Genomic DNA, 20962 nt, shown 5'->3' on the forward strand with positions numbered 1-20962 from the left:
GCTCGTGGGGGGGAAGGGGGAGCAGCGGAGGGGGCCGGAGCCGTGGCTGCCGAAATAGCAGCTCACAAGTGTTGCATTCCTTGCTGGGCGCCGGGCACATTCCTCGCGGCGCTGCCCGCCCCGGGGTGGGCGCTGGAGCCCCCTTAAAGCCTCCTGCCCCCAAAGAGCATTTCCCAGACACCCGCCAGCTTCCCCTCAGCTCCCTGGGATCTCACCAGTGCCCCACAGCAGAGGTAAGGCTGGGGCAGTGGGATGCCCGCTCGTGGCATAGGATGCTCAGTGGAAGGGCAGCTGTTAAAGACCCAGAAGGGGTTTGGCTCAGGGTTAATGGTCCTCCCCAGCACTTGCACTGGGATTTATTTTCGCCATGAAGGCATTTCCATGGATAAAGCATCAGGACCCTCTCCATGGGGTTGCATTTGCAACTTGCCCAACGCCTTTTAGACAACTTCTATGTGGGCCAAGGTGTCTGAGAAGGATTTTGGCTGCCCTGGTGCCGAGGGAATCTCATAGATCCCTATTCCCTGTGTCTCTGGAGGGGACAGGGGGAACGCAATGCCCATGGGGGAGAGAGGCCAGCCTGGCCCTGGCTGACTGCCAGCCCGTGGGGTGGGTTAGGCGTGGGATGCTCCCGTGCATGGTCTCACTCTGCCAGGCGGGAAGGGAGCAGCGACGTGACCCACGCTGGAGTAAATGCTGGGGAAGGAGAGCTCCATGTCGGGGTAGCTTGGAGGAAAGCAGGGACTGAGAACTGTGGAGGATTAACTAAGCCCCAGAGGTGTGACCACCAGCCCTTAGCTAACGGAGTGGGGGATTTTAAGGAGCGGGAGGGATATCTGGAGTATTTAATCCACAGCAATTTATGGGAGTTTTTTTTCAGTCAATAGTATGTGCCATATTTCCTCATTAACTCTGTAACACATCTGCTGGGTCCTCCTAATTCTTTCAAAATAACATTTCAAAGCTTTAATGGAGAGTTTTATCTGTTTCTGTGCAGAGGATGGATAAATATCTCCTAAAGCCACTTTCTGGTGTTAACGTTAATTTTTCTTGTCTACACTCTTAACAGTCCAGGTTTTGTTGCTTTTCCTCGGCAAATGTTCTGTGGGATCTAGTGATGTATGAGAGAGGAGGTGAAAGGAAATGTAGAAATAAGCTTTCACAAATGCATGCTTGCACTGTCATGGCCAGGAGGGATTCTCCGCTCTTGCATCGTGAGAGGACTACATGAAGTCTTGGGTGCTCAGAGGCCACATAAATGATTTGGCCAAACTCTGGGCATAGAAAGACCATGCTGAGCCTGAGCAGAGATCAAGGGGATGGTGCTGGAGCGGGGTGCTTAAGGCCAAGCCCCAGATGCATCAGAGGCAAGGGCATGTCAACGGCAGAAGCAGGCGGTGAACCCAAGGCAGATGGGTTCTGACTTCATTAGTCTCCAAAAAGCACCTTCTGAATCATTGCTCAGAAGCGAGGTTTGGCAGCCGCCCGGGAACCACGGGTATGCAGAGGCACCCCTCCTGTAACGTGGCTTTCCCATACTTGTGGATTCCAGTCCTGGATTCAACATCTTGACTAAGCGATCCTGAAGCCTGTCCTACCCATCCCGGGTAATAAATGCTCAACAGATGTAGCCAGGAGCAGTTGTTCCCAGACGCCCAGCAGGAGAAGTGAAGCGGCGCTGCTCTGGGAACAGGTGGTTTAGCACATGGAAGTTATTTCTAGAGCTGCCTTGCATTGGCCTGCTACATCTCAGCTTTGCTGAGGTCTGGCACAAACGCGAGTGGCGGAGAGGCTGTGCAGGGGCTTGGGCTGATGCTCAGGGCTGCTCTGGGATGCCCATGCTGGGGCTGATCATAGGGCTGGTCTGTGCAGACCTTGCGGTGGAGCATTGGGTGGAAGCTAGGTGAGGTGGGGCAATGAGCGAAGTCCTCCTGACCATGGCTGGGAGGGAGATGGGTGTGCTGGGAAGATGAGCATGGCCGTTTCTGCAGAGTTATTAGCCCCATTGCTAAACCAGGATGTGAATTATTCCTTTTAGCTAACCCGAGTCTCAGGGCCAGGACCAGGAGAGAAACTGCTGAGCCCAGATCACCCCTTTCCAGAGCATGCTCTGCACTTGGAGTGCTGGGCTGGGAGGGGTCACCAAGATCTTGTGCTGTGGCTTGTGGAGGGCTGTAAATCTCAGATAACAGGATGCCCCTGCAAGTTTCTATATCCCAAGTGAGCTAAGAATAGTCAGGAAGCAAAACAAGCAGAACATTACAAGTGGGTTATTTTCCTGTGCCCTGAGCAAACACAGGGCTGCGGCGAGGGGAGCTGCGTGTCCCGGACATGGCTCCTGACAGCGGTTATCGGTGTTGCATGAGGCTGTGTCTAATCTCCTGCCTCCTATTTGGGGCGAGATGTGATCCTGGGACAGGAGGGGAGGGGGGACCCTTATCTCTGCTGAGATAACGCTGTCACAGCCTGGCTGGGGACGGCTTGAAGCTCCAAGCTCTTTGGAGAGACGCAGCATCTCTGTGCCTGAGTCTTGGGCACTGGAGGACAGGCTGTGCTTGTCCTTATCTCAGCTCCTAACTCTCCCTTTTTCCAATCTGCCTTGAATTCTGCTAGATAACCAGGCATGTCGGACTCTGAAGAGGTCATCGAAGAATATGAGCAGTAAGTGGTGTGTTTTTAAACACCCTTTCTTTCTTCTTATTCCCACTTTCCCACAGCACCACTGTATTGCCTGAAGGTGCTGTTTGGGGGGCGCCAGCTCTCACCATTACATCAGCACCCAGTGTGAAATCTCCGCACCCCGTGCCCATCTGCACGGCGGCCGTGACAGTGCCGACACCCCCAGCAGCGGGGAGCTTTGTGTTAGGAGCTGTATCAGCACATACATGGCAAAAGACAGTCCCTGCATTAAAAATACTGCAGTCTAAATCAGTGAGATAGAGCTGGGAAAAGCTAATGTCATCAGTCTGTTGCTGCTGGGGTCCTATTGCCGCGCCCAGAGCATCGCTTCCCAAGGCCCAGATCTGAGGGCAACTTTTGCCAGCAAGGCCTGTGGGCCGTGCGGCACATCTTGGAGAGAAGGGGCTCAATATCTGCAATACACGGTTATAGGGATCAGTCCAAACACAGCTCCTACTTCTCATCCACCAGCAGAAAAGGTAGATCTGAATCCTTCTCTTAAGCTTAAATGGCACGAGGCTCGCGTGTCTCAGTGATCCCTCTGACCCCTGAGCCCAGTGTCCCCTGGGCACAGCCAAGGACAGACTACGCATCTCCCCCAAGGTCAGGAAGGGGTTCTGGGGCAAAGGTGAGTTGCGACATGCCCATTTCTAGGGTTACAGGCCACGGTCACTTGATCTTCTCAAGCTGCAAAATGGTGTTGTGCTCTGACCACTGCTGATGTGTCAGTTGAGCACTTCAGCCCCTGCTATCCACAGCCCGCAGGATGATGTGGGTCTTGTTCCATCCCACTGCCACCTTACAGCAAGTCACACAGCAGCCTGCTTAGCAGTCATTGCCCATTGCCATGAAAAAGAGGAGCCAACCTTGGGGAAATTTCAAATTCCCCTTCAGCCTCATGGATGGACACAAAGCAGATTGCTGTAACTCTGCAAATTTGTGTTGTGCTTTGCAGGGAGCAGGAAGGTAAGGGGACATGGAGCATCTGCAGCTGCCCCGAGGCTGAAGCTAAGAAATGATCAGAGCTACTTCAATAATCTGCGTCTTCTTTCCCTTCCCTCTCTCCCGTGCACCCGTGCGCTCTGTGAAGAGGAGTACGTGGAAGAAGGTGGGTGTTTCACCAGCAGTTGCAAGGACCAAGAGGAAAGTGCTATTGGTTCAGTGTTTTGCTTGGGTGGGTTGCGGTGGTAAGCTCCTTAACTGCAATGGACAAATCATGACCGGGAAAGGCAGGTGAGACCATGTTCTAGATTTCTGCACCTGAAACGTCAGTAGGAACAAAGCCAGGCTGAATTTTCTCAGGATCTCTTTTGTCAGAGTGATCCCTTGACCCAAAACAGGGGTGGAAATGCTGGGCTTGGGTGTTGGCCGAGGTGCGAGCCCAGTAACTCAACGGGAGCTGGAGCCTCAGCTGAATGTGCGTTAATGATGCTCAAGAGCAAACCTCCAACTGCCTCAGTCTGATGAGGAAGCAAACCCCATGGTGCCCGTGGCCACTCTGGGACACAGCTGGGCTGTGCATTTGGGGCTGGGTTTGGGAGCTGGGTTTTGCTGAGCCTTTTGCTGCTTCAGGGCGCTGCCAGGCAGGCCGGGCTGCTGCACGGCTAAACATCCTGATCGTTAAAAGCAAAGGGGGAAAACCACTGCAGTGCTAGAGTCCTCATCTCGTGCACGCCATAGCTACCCTCCACGGCTTTATGGCGTCCGACTAACCTCTGCACTTATTCCTTTCCCTCCTCCCTGGCTCAGAAGAGGAAGAATGGATAGAGGAAGAAGACGGTAGTTATTGCACCTTTTTTTATTTCATCTCTCCACTGCTGCTGTGAATATGTCGTGGGTCGGTGTGTCTTTTGCCTCTCCCTGGTTGGGAAATGGTTTTCTTTCATTCTTCCACTTCTCTCTCTTGCTTCTTGCACTCCCCCCTTCCTGCCCTGCTGTGCTGCCCTATCTGCCCCTATGTCTGTGGCTTCTCTCTTGCATCTATCAATCCAACACACTCGTGGTTTGCCAGCTTCTTTTTCTTTCCTTCTCTCTTGCTGTGGGACCACAAGTCTTCCCAGGACCTGTGGGCCCCAGCATCACTGTGACTCCAGCAGAGGACTCCTGTGGGGATACTGCTCCCTCCAGTGGAAAAGTGCTCCAACAGTGTCATAAATAAGACTGTAAAGGTGCAAAGGCACAATCTCAAACGCCAGCCAGTCTTGTTCTTCGCTGGCTAGAGGAGAGCAATAGTAATCACTGCCCCCATCCTGGGGTGTAAGAGCATGACAGCATGAGAGGGAGTGAGGGACAAACCAGGAGGTGGCTAGAAATCCTTTAATTTTTTTTTTCGTCCTGCCCAAGCACAGACATCATCCCATGGGTAAGGGTTAGAGCGAAGCCCTTTGCTTTCTGAGCCACTGCTTCATTCTCCTGCGGCTACGTCTCCCCCAGGGTCTCTCTCTTGGCTGGTTCCATGCCGCAGTTGTCGTGATACTGGGGTCCGCAGGGAGCCAGTGGGAGCGGTGGCTGTCGGACTCACGCTGCTGGTTATTCCACAGGTCAGGAAGAAGAGGTAGAGGAGGCAGAGGAGGAGACCGAAGAAACCAAGGCAGAAGGTGCGTGGTGGCTTGGCCAGCAAGCTCCCATGGCTTGGCTGGAGCCATGCTCTGCTTCAGTGGCGCAATGAGCAGGGTCTGGGGTGTCCCAGCCTGGCCTGTGACAGCAGGCCAGCAGCACAGAGGGTCAGCTCTCCCCCGTGTACGTGGTTTCCAGTAAGGAGGTATCAAAAGTGAGCTGCCCTTTCCTGATCTATGAGCGCCTTGGCCCTGCAAGCATGAGGAAAATGGTGTTTTCTGCTGGTCGCTGATTAAAAAGTTTTTGTCCAGCACTCTGAAATAATGCCAAAAAATAGTTATGGCTGTTCTACCAAGAGGCCCCCATAGCCTGGGGGTCATGCTGTGTTGTGCCTCACCATCCAAAGAGCACTGGACTTCATGATACCTTTGGAGCAGACTGGGTTGCCTGGTGTGTGTCCCCATGCTCTCACGGCTGGTGGGGCAGGCTTAGATCCCAGCTGTATGCCCCAAATTAGGGTGCTGGGACCCCTCTGTGCTGGGGGCATGTGGCTGCTCTCACCCACGGATGCTCATATTCTCCCCATTGCCTTTGAAACAGAAGAAGAAGAAACAAAAGCACCAGGAGAAGGTAAAGCAGGAATGGAGGAGGGGCATTTTTGGCCATTTCAGTCCCGATCTCAGTCCCCCAAAACACTGGCCCCACTGGGGTTTTCAGTGATGAATTCATTTGCTGCTGAAGAGAGTGAATCTGTGGTAAATAGGGCAGAGCTGCCCTGGCCTCGTCCTCTGCCAGGGCTGGGGCAGCAGAAGGCCTGCAGGAGGGGTGCCTTTGTGCTGCCTAGGTGAGAAATTCACCCAAAACACAGAAGGAGAAGGTAGTACTTCTGCTTTCTCAGCCTGAGCAAAGCTTGTCTGGGTTCCTCCTGGAAAGGACCTGGGGCTCTCCTGGTCTGCCTGTGGGTGAGGGATGTCCGTGAGGGACCTGCTCTCTCCCCGTTCACCCTGGGGGGGGGTGGAGGTGGGTTTTGCAGTGGGGCTAAGCATGGGCAGAGGGGAACGACATGGCTGAACCACCCCACTGTGTCTGCGAGCACGGTGCACAGCAGGGCTGGCTTCTGGGAGCCAAAGCATCATGTTTTCCACAGGTGGAGAGGCGGACCGAGAGCAGGAGCCTGGGGAAGGTGAAGTATCCATCCTCATTCCTCTCTGGGGGTGGGAGGGACTGTCCCTTTGCCTGTATAAGGAGGTACCAAGAGCCTTTCTGGTCAGCCAGGAGCATCAGCGTGTGTCTCAGGTTTTGGCATACAGACGACACCTCACTGCATGCCTTTTTCCTGGAGGATGATCCACAGTGCAGGCTGAGAGGGGTAGCTTGGCTCAGTGTTGTGGGGTTTCAGTCAAGTGTGAAAGCAAATGCCTCTGTGACATTAACGTTGTCTTTCTCTCCTGCTCCTGGGGACCCACAGGTGAATCGAAGCCAAAGCCCAAGTAAGTGTTGGTACATTTTCTCTGGTGCAAGGTCTGAACTAGGAGCTGTGTCAGGGCAGTGGCTCCGTGTGATGGGCTTAGCACCATGGTCCATAAAGGACATGGGACAGTGAAGCTTCAAAAGCATGAAAGCAGGGTGGGGACAGGGACAAGGAGAGAAAAGGGGAGAGAAAAAGGCAGAAAAACATGAAGAGGATCCTGAAAATAAGGTTTTGAAGCATTTTGTTGCTCCTCAGAGGAGATCCTGCTGTCCTGTGGCCCTGCAGATTGAAAAAGTGTGTGTACCACAGCCTGGGGTACGTAGTCCATGGCACAGCCAGGGAGTTGCTTCTCCAGAATGCTGCTGGCCATGGCTGGCACGAGGCAGGCATTTGCATGAGTGCCAGCATCCCTGGGACAGGAGCACCTGCCTGAAGGAGTGGGGCTGGAACAATTGCTGTGGGTCCTCATGGACCCATGGGATGCTGGGGTCGGGGAGGCAGATCTGTCTTCAGCCGTGATCTCTTCATCCCTTTGAGTCTTTATGTGCATCTGAACATCTCCTGCCCTCCCTCAAGCCTACAGAGGATGAGAGGATGGTTTTCATCTCTGTGTGCCAGATCACACTGTAGCGCACAGTTCCTCTGTGCTCTTTTGGGTGAGCAGTGGGGTAGCTGCCAGCCCCAGGGTGCCTGACAAAGGGTCGTGGCCACGTTGCCTGTAGCTTGCCGTTATTCCAGCCATGTGGGTGCCTTGGAGCGCTTCCCGGGAATGCCAGAGGTCTTCCTCTGAGGCTGTCCAGCTGGCAACCTCCAGCAAGCAGGATTAAACTTGCTGTCCTCAAAATGTGCTCACTCTGCATCCCTGGGGACTGTGAAGTTCAGAGAGGAGGGCTGGGTAGATCAGCGTGGGATGAAAGGCACCGTCCTGTCCCAGGTGTGTGCTGCAGGCTCTCCATCTTCCTGCTCACCTTTGACTGCAGGGTCTTCATGCCAAACCTGGTGCCTCCCAAAATCCCAGATGGTGAGAGACTGGATTTTGATGTGAGTAGTGCACCCAAAGTCATCCTGTGTGAGGTGTTCTCCTTGCATTGCTCCTCCACACCGTGCCCAGCAGCTCTGCAGCCCCTGGAGGGCTTCACTTGTGTAAGTGTAGCCATCTCTGCTGTTGCTATCTGGTGCAGGACATCCACCGCAAGCGCATGGAGAAGGACCTGAATGAACTGCAGGCCCTAATTGAAGCTCACTTTGAGAGCAGGAAGAAGGAGGAAGAGGAGCTCATCTCCCTCAAGGACAGGATTGTATGTCTGCAGCCCTCCCCCTCTATCGCTATTGCCACCCTCTCCCCTGTGGGCAAGCAGCCACAGTCCCAACCACAATACCTGAGACATCCCATGTCCCTGCAAGACAGAGCCTGATTCTGTACCCCACTGCCTGGGAAGCCCCCAGTCTGGCTGCTGCGATGCTGCAGCGCCTGAGATGTACCTTCCCCTGCGGGCTCCGGTCCGTGTGCTCTCCTGGGAGACGTGGGAACAGCAGATGTGCCCTTGGGTCTCTCAGGGCTTTGGAGGTCAGGGAAGTGTCCCGAGAGACAGGGAGGATGCAGATGCCCTGGGGCATCCAAGCCTCTCCTCCTGCAGGAACAGCGGCGAGCGGAGAGGGCAGAGCAGCAGCGGATTCGCAGTGAGAGGGAGAAGGAGCGCCAAGCCCGCATGGCCGTGAGTCTCCCTCCGGGGCTGGGGTCCTTGGGCTGGTCTTGGGTAGCAAAGCCCGGCCATGGGGCGCTTGGGAGCACGAGCTGTGTGTTGCATGCAAGCTGGTCCATGAGGTCTCTGTCTGCCCGCTTCTGACCCTGGCAGGAAGAAAGAGCTCGCAAAGAGGAAGAGGAGGCCCGGAAGAAGGCTGAGGAGGAAGCGCGGAAGAAGAAAGCTTTCTCCAACATGCTGCATTTTGGAGGCTACATGCAGAAGGTGTGATCCTACCCCAGGCAGTTGCAATGAAGTTGCTGGGGCTCCTGGGAAGGGCTCGACCATGGGCTGGCCCCACGGCACCACGCACTATTCTCAGTGCTGGTAGACTGTGGTTTCTACAAGCAGAAGAAGACAGGCCACCATGGCTGGGTCAGCGCAGCGATCAGAGGGCCAAAGTGAGCTCAGAGCTCTGCTTTGCACATGCTGGCTGGGGGAGTCCAGCCTTGCCTCAGGGACAGGAATGGGGGGGTGGGGGGTCCTGCCCTGTATTGCCAAAATTTCCTTGAGGGCCTCATGTTCTTCTCAAGTCCCTGACTCCAGAAGCAGAGGGTGTTGCGGGAAGAGCTGGGGATGGGGGTAGAGCAAAAGCTGGGCAGATTTCCTTCCCTCAGACGGACTGATGGTTCCCTCAGTCAGAGAAAAAGGGTGGGAAGAAGCAAACAGAGCGGGAAAAGAAGAAGAAGATCCTCAGCGAAAGGCGGAAGCCCCTGAATATCGACCACCTCAATGAAGACAAGCTGCGGTGAGTGATGGCTGCAGGAGGGATGTCCAGGATGGGGCTCTGCTTTGGGTCCCACCTCCTGGGGCAGGGTGGGCTGTCTGGGGCTTGCAGCCCAGACAAGAGGGTGATGGCACAGGTGGCAGGTGGGCTGCGACACCCCACGGGGAACGTGGGCTCCGTGGCTGTGCTGCACCACCACTGCCAGGCTGCTGCTGACAGCGCCGGCCATCAGAGGGAGCCACGCTTACACGTGTGGGACATACATGTCCCCGCGTGTCCCAGCCTCCCCGCCATGCCTTCCGTCCCCGCGTGGGACTGGCCAACGCATCCCCGGCTGGGCACGGAGCCTGCAGAGACCCGTCCTGGGGGAGCGGGCGAGAAGGTGGCATCACTGCCCTGTCCCCTGCAGTGAGCTCCCTGTGAGCCACATCCCTTCTCTGCACTGACGCCAGCCGGCTCTTCCCACAGGGACAAGGCCAAGGAGCTATGGCAAACCATCCGCGATCTGGAGGCTGAGAAATTTGACCTGCAGGAAAAGTTCAAGCGGCAGAAATACGAGGTGAGTCACGAGGCCCTCCATGAGCTTGCTGACTCTCTGTGTGCCTGGCTCTCCCTCTGCTCCACATCTGGGAGAGGAGGTGGGTTGTGTGACTGACGGTGCCGTCGCAGGAAAGCCGGCCGCATCAGAAAAGGGCTGTGCCCGCCTTGTGCCTGGGGTGACAAACACCCAAGAGGCTCTGCACCACTGAAAGCAAAGCCACGTCTGCCTCCCTTTTGGAGACGAGACAGGAGCAAACCAATGCTCGCAGTGGTTGTCGGCCACCCTGGCAGGGCTGAGCTATGAAATGCCGGAGGATGTGGCAGCTGCTGAAGGGGTCTGCAAGGTGTGACGTCCCAGCTCCTGGGGGTGTGTGCTTCGCACTGCAACAGGCTTCCCTCTGTGCTGCACAGCACAGCCCTGCACTAAACCCCGTGCAAGAACCGCTGGGGAAGAGAAAGGAGTGATGCACCTTCGCCCCAACCCTTGTCCCTGGCCAGGCATGGGGCATCCTGCCAGGCCTCCCCAGCTGCCTGTTTCCTTTGCAGATCAATGTCCTCCGAAACCGCGTTAGTGACCACCAGAAAGTGTAAGTCGCTGAGCATCCTTCCTCGATGCCCCCTGCCCTTCCAGTTCCCTGCCCCCTTGGCCCCAGTTCCCTCCCTGTGTATCTCCTGACTCTCTCGCACTCTTGCAGAGCCACCTCCTGTCCTTCCCACGCCTGCCCCCAGGCCCACTGGTACCTGGTGTTCATGGTCCTGCAGCTCTGGCCCAGGGACCCCAGTCCATGCTGCTCTGCTCCCACTGAAAGACCCCCATTGCCTCCCTCCTTCACCAGCTTCTCCCTGCCCCAGAGGCTCTGGCTGGGGATGGACCCCAGGAAGACCTCACCCCTGCACATGGAACTTTGTGTCCTGCAGGACCCTGCCAGCCTCCGGCCATCCCCATCCCTGCAGTAGCTCTGCCCTCCATCTCAGGGAAGGTGCTGGAGACCCCAGCTTGTGTAGGAGGGGAAATCCCGGGGCTGTGGGAGCTGTGCAGCCCCTCAAGGACAGGGGAGCCTGTCCCCATGCCCATGTTCCCTGCACAGCTCTGGGGGACCCTTTATAGGAGGGTGGAGGTGGGTGTTTACCCCCCACCCTCGGGAGCACCATGCTGCTCTCGCATCCCCATCCCACCCTGCCATCTCACATGGGAGGCGCTCAGTGTGCCCCACGTAACAATCAGCAGCATCCCCCACCCGCTTACACCAAATCTCTCTTCTCTTCTGCCCCAACATCGCCTGTCACCGCAGCAAAGGGTGAGTACAGGTTTTTCCTGAGTGCCGTGTGTCTCCCACTGTACGTGTGCTGCATGGACACTGGGGCTGACGTCAGGCTAGCGGCAAGGCTGAGGGAGAAGGCAATGCCAAGGATTGGCAGCCAAAGCTGGGCTGGTGACTCTCAGGATGACATGCCAGAAATGCCCTTCACTGTGCACACGAGCTTCCTCCTCCTCTCTGCTGACCCATGGCCAGGGCAGTGCCGGCTCCCCTGACGCTGGTTAGGGAGAGCAATGTGGTGAGTCCTGGCTAACAGCTTCACAGCTTCTGGTTCCTGGGAGAAGGACCCTGCAGCTGTCTTTATCCCTCCACAGCTGGAGGTCCAACTCATCTGTTCTTCTCTGAAGGATCCTTGGGAGGGAGGCACATGGGAAGGGAATCAGAGCTCCTTAGAAACACCTGGCCAAATGCATGAGCTTGTTCCCATACAGTGCCAAAACACACAGACTCACTCAGGTCCCAGGCTTTTACCAGGGGCCACTGAAGACCTTGTTCCCCACAGGGCAGTGAGCATCGACCGGAGATGGCTCGGTCCTCTTTGCAGGGCCTCTGTTTCTCCTCCAATGGCACCCACCGTCTCCCTCCTTTCACGGTCACTAACACCTTTTTGCACGTGCTTTTCTGCTTCCCTTCCAGGTCAAAAGCTGCCCGTGGGAAGACCATGGTGGGTGGGCGGTGGAAATAGATGACTCAGAAGGCAAAGGAGGCTCCGCCACAGAAAGGTGTATTGCCTTTTGTTTGACCAGCTGGCTTCCCTACGTCATGGAGCCTGCACCACGTGCCCACCCGCCCTCCCACTGCACAGAGCAAAGACCCTGCTGCAGGCACAGCGCTGTCTGGGTGGGCAGGTGCTTCGCGAGGTGCCGTTTCTCATCTCCGCACCCTGAGTTGATGTTGTGTCTGTAAATAAAGAGAACGGTGAGGGGCTGCGAGTGTTGTCTCCATCCTCAAGCTCTGAGGCCAGGGGAAGCAGGCACAGGACAATCCCAGCAGGGCTCGATGGAGCAAGTGCAGTTGCACACCCGCTCCCTGGGGTGCAAGAGGATGCAGCAACCATTCAGGACCTCCAAATAACGTGGCCCCTTGCCTCACAGCATCTCACAGCTGCAGTCCTTGGGAGGTTTTGTAACAGACCTCAGTGGTCTGACCTGCTCTTCCTGCTGCAGTCTGGGGCAATCCTTGTTATGGGCACTTTAGTTCCTGCTTTTGCAGTACCAGAGCCCTCCCTCACTATTCTCTGTGTCAGGGCTGGCCCTGTGGGACAGCATAGATAGGGGAACTGCTTCCAGACCTCTTGGTCCATGGATTAGTCACAAACCCTGCTTCCAGGCCATTTTCATTCTTATTTTCACCTCTTCCTAAAGGGTCCAGACCAACTGTATTTGCCTCCTCTGTGTGTTTCTGACAGCATGCAACGAAGACTTGGGATGACTCAGTGTGGAGAGACCATTTATCTGTCCTTTCAGGGGTGCAGATCTCTTTCATCTAGCTGTAGGATACCTGTAGCATGCTCCCACGTGCAATGCCCATGGGGACACACCAGCTGTATAATCACGAATGTTCCTGGTGCATGGATCTGGAGTGTCAGCCAGCAGAAGACACTCAGATTGCATGACTATTTCCTGGGGCGAGCTGTCCCATGCTGTTGTTAAACAGCATCCATGAGGCATTTCCCAGAGCAGTGGGGAAGGGATGGATGCACAGGATGGTGCATCTTCAAAGGCTTCTTGTCCCTCAGCAAGATGTTTTGTCTCCCCTCTTGCTGGGGCTGCCTGCCCTCCTCATCCCAGACCCGGTGATGGGGGGGGGGAGAATCCTGCAGGTTTCTCCCTTGTGCTGTCTCTTGGATGACAACTTATTTTGCCTACTTCAACATGTGCCATCAGGTTTTGGGGGGCAAGGCTCTGGGAAGCCTCAGCTTCAGTGATGCAGCAAATGGAGGGCACCCAGACCTCTATCATCCACCTCCTGAAAAAATGAGGTGTGGAGGGATGACCCTGATCCCTTACTGGGACAAAAGGGGAGAGCTGGGGAGGGTGGCAGTGCTGGGACATGAAATCCCTAGAGGGTGGCTACGTGAAGGTCTGGCAAGTGACTTTTCCACCCTGACTGATGCATAGCCCTGGGGGAATGGCTCAGACAGAAAGGTACATCTGGCTTGGAAAAAAATATCCCCTGCTCACAGGCTCTGAAGGTCCGTCCTGAAAACCTTTCCAGCAGGCGAAGGCAGGGCCCTGCCGGTGCCGGTGCCCGGTGCAGTGCAGAGGCGCTGCAGCCGTTCTGCCCGTCCCCTGGGGCTGGCAGCGCCCAGGGTGGGGGTACAGAGGCACTCCCTGCTTCCCACAGCGCTGCCTGTCTCGGCAGCGCGCTGGCCCCCCGCCAGCCTGGCTCCATGTGCGCCGGGGCCGAAACCTGCGCGCTCCCTCCCTGCCCGGCACCTCCCTCCCTGCACCCAGTGCTCGGTGGCACAGCCATGCCAGAACAGCTGAGTCAGCGCCCAGCCCTGCCACCGACCCTCCCCTGCTCCCTCTCCCACCCGTGTCTGTGGCTTTCCGCTGTGAGCGGGCTGCTGCCGTGCTCAGGCATGGCAGAGCGTGCTGCAGGACGCAGAAACCCTCTGGGATGCGGCAGGGTTTTCTGGGGTCTTCTTCAGGGTCTTACAGGGTGCTGGCATCACCCCAAGTGCTGCATGGGCTGTGTGACGATTGCAGTGGTGCGGTACATTGTGCTAAGGTTTGCTGGAGCGCTGTGAGCTGGTGAGAGCGATACAGTGCAGGCATCCTGCCATGCGTAGCGTGTGCTTTGCAAGTGGATGAGTCTTAGGCTAGCGCAGCGGGCCAGGGACCGGCCGTGCTGCTGTGCGCTGCAGAGTGATGGACCCCTGGCAGCAGCTTTTGGAGGGTCGTGCAGGGTGCTAACAGCCTCATAGTGCCATGTCGTTGTGGAGATTTGCAGTGTACTCATGACCTGCGGCATTGCTGTGTGGACTCGATGTCCCCATGGGCAGCAGGACCTCTGGATGCCAGCCCCGAGCACCAGCGTCCTCTGGAGCATGGTATGAGAGGTGGAGAGCTCTGTCCTTCCCTCTCAGGGCATCCCTTCTCTTTTCCCAGGAGCTATGAGGTGTAGCATCCTCTCGCACGCTACAGAGGAGCAGCATTTTCTGCCATAGCATGCAAACATCCTCCATGCTGCGGTCCTTTGAGGAGCAGTCCCTTGTGCTGCAGCACCACTCTGGAGAGCAGCACATGAAACCAGTGTCTGCTCAAGAGCAGTTCTGGTCTCTCAGCCAAGGCACTGCACAGGGATCAGGTTGTGCCCCACACAGTCTGTGCAGCGCAAGGTGCCAGGATCATTTTGGCTCCTCTACGGAGATGTTGGCAGGTGCTGCAGTGAGCCGTGCGTGCTGGTGGGTGCAATGCAGGGCTCACCCTACAGCGTGGTGTGGCACAGGCAGGCCTCTGCCCTCCCCAGAGTGGTGCCAATGTCCTGGCCAGAGTTCAAAACTCCAGAGGCTGCTGACAGCCCGAGGTACAAAGCCTCCTCCTCTGGTGCTCAGCAAGAGTGTCCCAACACTACTGCATGAGCCCAGACCCCAGGAGGCTTATGCCCAGGTCTCACAAGCATGTGTACCTCGTGGTCTGTCAACGCAAAACCGTGCCAAGGTGCTCCCCAGGGTACCAGTGTCCCCACCTGGTGGAATGGACGCAAAAGAGGATGCGTTTGTAACACAGAAGATGCTGGTAAAATATTAAGCTGATGTTTTGGGTTGTGATTGTGCCAAATCAGAGCTGTGTGTAAGGCACACTCAAAACCCAGGACTGCTCCCAGAGTCAAAGCCAGGCTGAAATACAGATTATAGGGCCTGGTCTTGCCACTGTCGCTACAGACAGAAACAGCCTGTTCATGCCTTTGATCAGGTCACGTTAGACAGGTGTGCTCTGGACAGCACAGGAGATTCTGTGATTGCTGTCCTGGGGCCACCTGGCCACTGCACACCCCAGGACCATGCATGTGCCCACGTCACCAGCATTATGGTCGATGCTGCTGCTGCAGTGGTCCACGAGGCCCTGTGGGACAACGGAGCAGCAGCTCTTGAAGCTGAAATGCTGCCAGGGCCCAGCGTGTCTCACCAGATGGGGGCGTGGAACCCCGCGTTGGCTCCATCAGTTGGGGCACATGGGGAAGGATCCCCTCACCCCCACCTTGGGGATGTTGGAGCGTTGCTTCCCTCCACCAGGCACAACACAAAGTGTGAGGTGGCCCTGTGGGCTATGGAGTGCGAGCAAGAGCAGCGTGTGGAGGAGAGACAGGCAGGGCCAGCGAAGGGGGTGTTGGGGTGTGTGTCAGGAGCACAGAGCATGCCCAAGGCGCTGGACGAGCACGGAGGGTGTGGGCTGCTCTGCACCTCCTGCCTTGCTCCCTGGGCGAGCCGGTGCCATGCTCCCCAGGGCAGGATGGGGAACTCGAGGGTGGGTGCCAGCACCAAGAGGATAACTCACACCCCAACTCCATGCCGGCAGTGGTTCCCGGCTGGCACACAGAGCCCCCACTGCCCGGGCACGGCCCAGCGCATCCAGTGGTGCCCTGGGTGTTCAAGGGTGGCCCAGCCCTGCAGAGCATGAAGCAGATGGAACACCACTGCTGTGGTGAGTGGGCATTGCTTGTCCTTCAGAGCGTGGTGCAGGGTTCGCTGCTTTCCCCATCCGTGGACCTTAGACTGTACTCGGGTTCATAGTCAGTGGGTCAGTAGGTTCACACTAAGTTTCGTGGTCAGAATGTTCCGTGCCAGTGTCACTGGCACAAGGTGGCCATGTCGCACTGATCCATGGTGCCACTGTCCCCAGAAGTACCAGGGTGCCCAGCCTCAAGTTCAAGCCAAGGCCAAATGCCAGCAAAAAAACTGCAGAAAATGAAGCACTACAACCTCTGATTTTAGCAGGTCAGGTGTAAAAACAGGCTCTATTTTAAGACAGAGAAAAAGAATGTAAATGTTGAATTTTGAAACACCTTCCAGACCTGGAGCTCTCATCTCCAGTCCCAATCGTATGTTGCTGCGAGATGACCCTCCTCAGCACGCTCCCCTGCAGGGCAGGTCCATTTGTTTGTGCAAGCATCTGACGTTTGCAAGTTTTTTATTATTATTTTTAAATGCCTTATAAAACTTTGTTTCGTTTATTATCTTAGCCCTGTAAATCACTGCTTATAGTAGCTAATTCATAGGTATCAATTAATCGCCTTTAATTGGTTAAAGTCACCCATGCTTTATGCTGATTCCACAGATGTGTTAAATCATCAATAAAGTCTTTAATGCACCACAAGCACAGTTTAGCATCTACACGATGACCCATGTCCATGAGACAAGTCCCGCTGACGAAGCAGGCAACAATGCTCTGGGATGGAAAGGAAGAGGCTTTAGCTGTTGGCTGGAAGCAGGATTTTATTGGCACTTAGTGGAAGGAAAAAAAGCTTCCTGGTGATGGCTGAATCATTGCTTTTGCATGTGCTCTCATGTCCAGGTTTCAGCAGAAGTCCTACGCTCTTCTTTGGTGCAGGGCAGCAACCAGTGGCAGGAGCGCTGAGAAGCCAAGATGTGAGAGGAGCTGGGCTCAGCCCTTTGCCCAGCATTGGACCCATAAGGTACACGGCTGGTAAAGGCAGTACTGCACCGTGTACCCTGACCTGGGGTGGTGCTGAGCACCAAAGCTGCTGTGAGGGCCGCCAGGAGCAGCAATCCTTGCAGAGGGGGCTCTGGCACTCACGGGCAGCGCCCAGGTCGGGGGATGGCACAGATCTCAGGGAGGTTTGGAGCACTGGAGGGAATTGGTCCCACCCTTGCACCCTGCCATCAGCCTCAGCTGCACAGATCCTGACCCATCTCCCCTCCCAAAGGGCACCTGGAGGCCAAAGTCACCCGTGGTTAGCTGGCGCTCAAAGCTCTGCAGCAAACAGCAAGCTGTGAGACCAAAGCCGAAGCCTTTAGCTGTGTCTCCTATGGTGTCATCTCTGGGTAAACCCCTAGGAGGTGTCTCAGAGCCCCATGCTTGCAGCTTTGAGGCAAGGTATCTTCAGAATATTCCTCTTTGCTACTCTGCTGCTGACAGCGTCCTGCTCCCTGCAGGGGAAGGAGGCTGTGTGCTCCCTCGCATACAAATGCACACCCACACCCACGTGCAGAGTCCCAGACATGTGTGCACATGCACACACACATGCAGGCACAGTCACAGGTACCTGTATGCACACGCAAGAGCAGAGCTTGCTGTGCCGGATCCTGCAACCTACCTCCAGAGGAAGGTCAAAGAGCAGCGATGGGTGCAGGGGAACTGTGCCCATGGTGTCCCCAGGGCTGTCCTGGTGGATGGGCTGTCCTTTGACGTGGGCACCCAACGGCAGGGTTTTAGGGTTTCATTCATTTGTGGACGCCTGAGCCTGTGCGCTGGCAGAGGAAGCAGAGGGCTCAGCAGCGCTGCTGGCAGCGGGGAGCTGGACCAGAGGACCCTGAGCGCGCTGGATGAGCCTCATCGGGGAAGCAGGTGGGGTCGTCTGAAGGGGATGTGGATGCAATGCTGAGTTTTAGTTTTATCCTCTCAGATGGCAGCACTGAGGTCCTAAGTCTGTTGATGGTCAAAGACCCAGTCACGAGCACATTTAGAGATCAGATTTTTGTTTACAAAGCGCTCTCACCTCGGCCAAGAGCAAGGTCCTGCACCCTATATTCTCACTGCGTGAACCCAGCACAAGGTATGTACCCTGTTCCAGATAAGCTCCAATTTGAGCCTGTTGGAAATGGAAAGGGATGGAAACGCCTGCTGGAGTGTGAACTTGCAAGCTTTGCCTTCACACCTGGTATGACCTACCTGGGAAAATCATCATTACACACCAATTCTCCTTGAATGTCTTCCTGCATGAAATAAATACACGAGAAGCTGGTGTGCTGCAGATGAAGTGCACCGCCAGACCGAGGAGTGCCTGCGGGTGCCCGACCCTCACCCCGAGATGCCACCGCGCCTGCCTAATCCCTGCCTGCTCTTTGCTACCAGCCCGCGTGCTGCGGCTCCTGGGGTTCATGCTGATGAAGCCTGATGCTGCTGAGCAGCTCAGCACCTGCAAAAGGAGGTAGTTTTTTTGCCCAGCTTGCCTCCAAGGCTAAGCCTTAAACAAAAGACACAGAGGAGGAGGGAAGCGCAGCAGCAGGCGGCAATACGTCCCTTACCCAGCAGCTCAGAGGTTATAGCACTTGCTGGTGAAGTGGAAGATTCACGTTCCTATCTCCTTGGCTTGATACGAGTATGGGTTTGAGCTCTGGTTTTTAACCCCAGCTGAGCTGCAGCATTCAGTACTCTCTTTATACGACGCTGGTTTATAATCCCAGCGCCACACACGACAGCGGATGCGCTGGGCTGTGGCACAGCGCAATATCGAAATCGCTCTGTTGACGGTGCTCTCCTGGTTTCGGAAGTGCTGTGGGCCACTTGTACCTTTTATCTGCACCTGTAAACAAACACAGTTGTGCTTCCACAGAGCAATAAATGTAACTTTGATATCATGACAAAGATGGAACACTTTGATCCAGGGAAACACTTTGATCTTTCACAGTGAATTAGATGCTGTTGATTAGCTGTAAAAATAGAGCAATTATTGTAACTTTTCAGGTGGTGTTGCAGTGCTATACTATGACTTGTCGGTGTATTAGCTGTGTGCCATGCCACGCCTTAAAATAAAATAGACAGAATTGAAATTCAGCTAAGTTCTGCAATTCTCAAATTCTGATTATTTTTTTGACCAACATATTTTGGAAAAGGAACATTTCCACCTCAGAGTTTTCGTCCAGGTCAGTGTTTGAAACACTTTGAAATAATTACAAGCAGAATCATAGAATCATTGAATCATTAAGGTTGGAAAAGACCTCTAAGACCAGCAAGTCCAACCATCCGCCCAACACCCCCAGGCCTCCTAAACCATGTCCCCAGGGGCCACGTCTGCACATTGTTTGAACCCCCCCAGGGACGGTGACTCCCCCACCTCTCTGGGCAGCCTGTGCCAGGGCCTGACCCCTCTTGCACTAAAGACATTTTCCCAATATCCAGCCTAAACCTCCCCTGACGCAGCCTGAGGCCGTTCCCTCTCGCCCTGTCCCTGGTGACCTGGGAGCAGAGACCAGCCCCCCCCTCACTCCAGCCCCTCTCAGGCAGCTGCAGAGAGCGAGAAGGGCTCCCCTCAGCCTCCCCTTCTCCAGGCTAAACCCCCCCCAGCCCCCCCAGCCGCCCCCCAGCACACTTGTGCTCCAGACCCTGCCCCAGCCCCGCTGCCCTTCTCTGGACACGCTCCAGCCCCTCAGCACCCTGGCAAGGACTAAGAAGCATTTCTGGGTGCTAGAAGAGATGCCCAAGGGCCCCGTCAGGAGGACAGGTCTCGTCCCTTGGGCTGAGCATCTCGTGGATCTCCCCATCACCCTCCTCACTGCCCAGAGCACATCCTCCATGGCTGCCAAGTTGGGTTGGCTGTACCAAGGCCTCCGTGGTGGAGCGGCCACAGTGTGGAGGAGATCTCTGCATTGCTGGGCTTCAGATCCCTCTGTAGGACCCCTGAAGACCATCAGCTCCAGCCAGGGCTCAATTTGCTTCTCCTCCAGCCACACAGAGTAAATCAGGCACCGTAGGTCCAGATTCATCCCAGCTCACTGCAATGTTTAGAAGACATACTCATGGCCTGATTTCAATTCCAGGTCTCCCCCGGCAGTAAGAAGAGATAAATATCTCCAGAGGGTGATTCAGTGTTGTGTGACCTGGCAGGGCAAAGCCAGGAAGAAGGGGTCCTGGCTGGAAGGAGCACACTGTGGCAGGATGGGAACCAGCTCCTGGTTATTTGCTCGATGGGGCAATTAGTCCCAAAGTTCCTGAGCCCTGTGATTAACTGCAGCCATCCAAACATCATCATTGCGAAGGAAGAGTTGCCAAAGGATTCTGGAAATTGTCGGCATTTCTTGGCGGCTGCAGAAAAATCCAAATTGCAGCTTGCAGGCCCTTGGGCTAAGGGCAGGACAACCTACCGGCACGCAAGCCAATAAACAACTCAGAAGGAAGCATTTCTCTTTTGGGAAGGAGGGAAAATGATGCAAAAGTCCTCAAAGCTTCTGCCTATGAACGAGGCGAGGAACTGAGGGCGAGCAATCCCCGCCTGCTGCAAGTCCCAGCTGCGAGTGGCTCCATGCAGGTGGGGTACGGCATGAGTAGCAATTGTGGATGTTTCACAGAGATGCGGGCTCTCGTGGGCACAAAACTCCTCTGTGGATTTTTTTTGCAGACCTGTGTGCTGAGACAGAGCTTTTGGAAATCTGACCTTGTGCTCCGTGGAAAAGCATTTGGCCCATAACGCCTTCCTCACAGGTGTGAGGGTTACAGCTACACAAAGTGGTTATTTAAGGCACCTGAATCCTTTGGTGGAAGCTGCAGTTTTGAATCAGGCTTTCTAATAATGCCTTAGACAAACAAGAGGGGCATCAAGTGCTTCATCCTGGGGTCCTCAGCAGCCTGCCCATGGGGTGGGATGGATGCCTGCGCTACAGCAGGGCAGGGAGGTTGTACGTGGATATTCCAGCATCCCTGGGACTGAGGTGTTGTGAGATGGGGGCTGGCATCCCTCAAGTGTGTCTTGGGATTTGGTGTCTCCCTTGGAAAGGCACCTACCCTTTGGCAAGCCCCACAGTTGCATTTCCTCCCCAGCAGTCCCCCCACAACCTTTGGGCTGAAATTTGCTGAGGATCTGGGTAAAATGGGATGAATTTGGTCCATCATTTAGAGGTTCTGCCTCAGAGACAGACCAGGGATGTTTCCTGGTAGAAAAATACACAGCTAGGAAGGAGTTTCCAAGCCAAAATACTTGGCCTGATATGTCTAAATTCTTTCACGGGACTGGGTCTTGGAGTTCA

The 20962-nt window shown here is 55.5% G+C and overlaps 1 protein-coding gene across 3 annotated transcripts; it reads left to right on the forward strand.

The window, feature by feature from the left end:
• Positions 1–165: 165 nt before the first annotated feature.
• Positions 166–11964, forward strand: TNNT2 (troponin T2, cardiac type). 3 transcript variants are annotated; one of them, XM_064472072.1, is made up of 18 exons: positions 166–233; positions 2614–2661; positions 3635–3645; positions 3770–3787; positions 4429–4458; positions 5220–5276; positions 5836–5865; positions 6383–6418; positions 6704–6725; positions 7687–7747; positions 7888–8004; positions 8344–8421; positions 8563–8673; positions 9087–9196; positions 9644–9734; positions 10262–10302; positions 11008–11013; positions 11671–11964. In XM_064472072.1, exons 2-18 carry the CDS (start codon positions 2624–2626, stop codon positions 11717–11719), a joined length of 906 nt encoding a protein of 301 aa, XP_064328142.1. In that variant the 5' UTR covers positions 166–233; positions 2614–2623; the 3' UTR covers positions 11720–11964. The 3 variants fall into 3 exon arrangements, with proteins under 3 accessions (XP_064328142.1, XP_064328141.1, XP_064328140.1); XM_064472071.1 differs by lacking the exons at positions 166–233; positions 2614–2661; positions 3635–3645; ... (2 more) ...; positions 5836–5865; positions 11008–11013 and having other exon boundaries at positions 5253–5276; XM_064472070.1 differs by lacking the exons at positions 166–233; positions 2614–2661; positions 3635–3645; ... (2 more) ...; positions 5836–5865; positions 11671–11964 and having other exon boundaries at positions 5253–5276; positions 10411–11645.
• The last annotated feature ends 8998 nt before the right edge of the window (positions 11965–20962 follow it).

The sequence above is a fragment of the Phalacrocorax carbo genome, chromosome 23 (genome assembly GCF_963921805.1).
Source record: "Phalacrocorax carbo chromosome 23, bPhaCar2.1, whole genome shotgun sequence".
Classification (NCBI taxonomy): domain Eukaryota; kingdom Metazoa; phylum Chordata; class Aves; order Suliformes; family Phalacrocoracidae; genus Phalacrocorax; species Phalacrocorax carbo.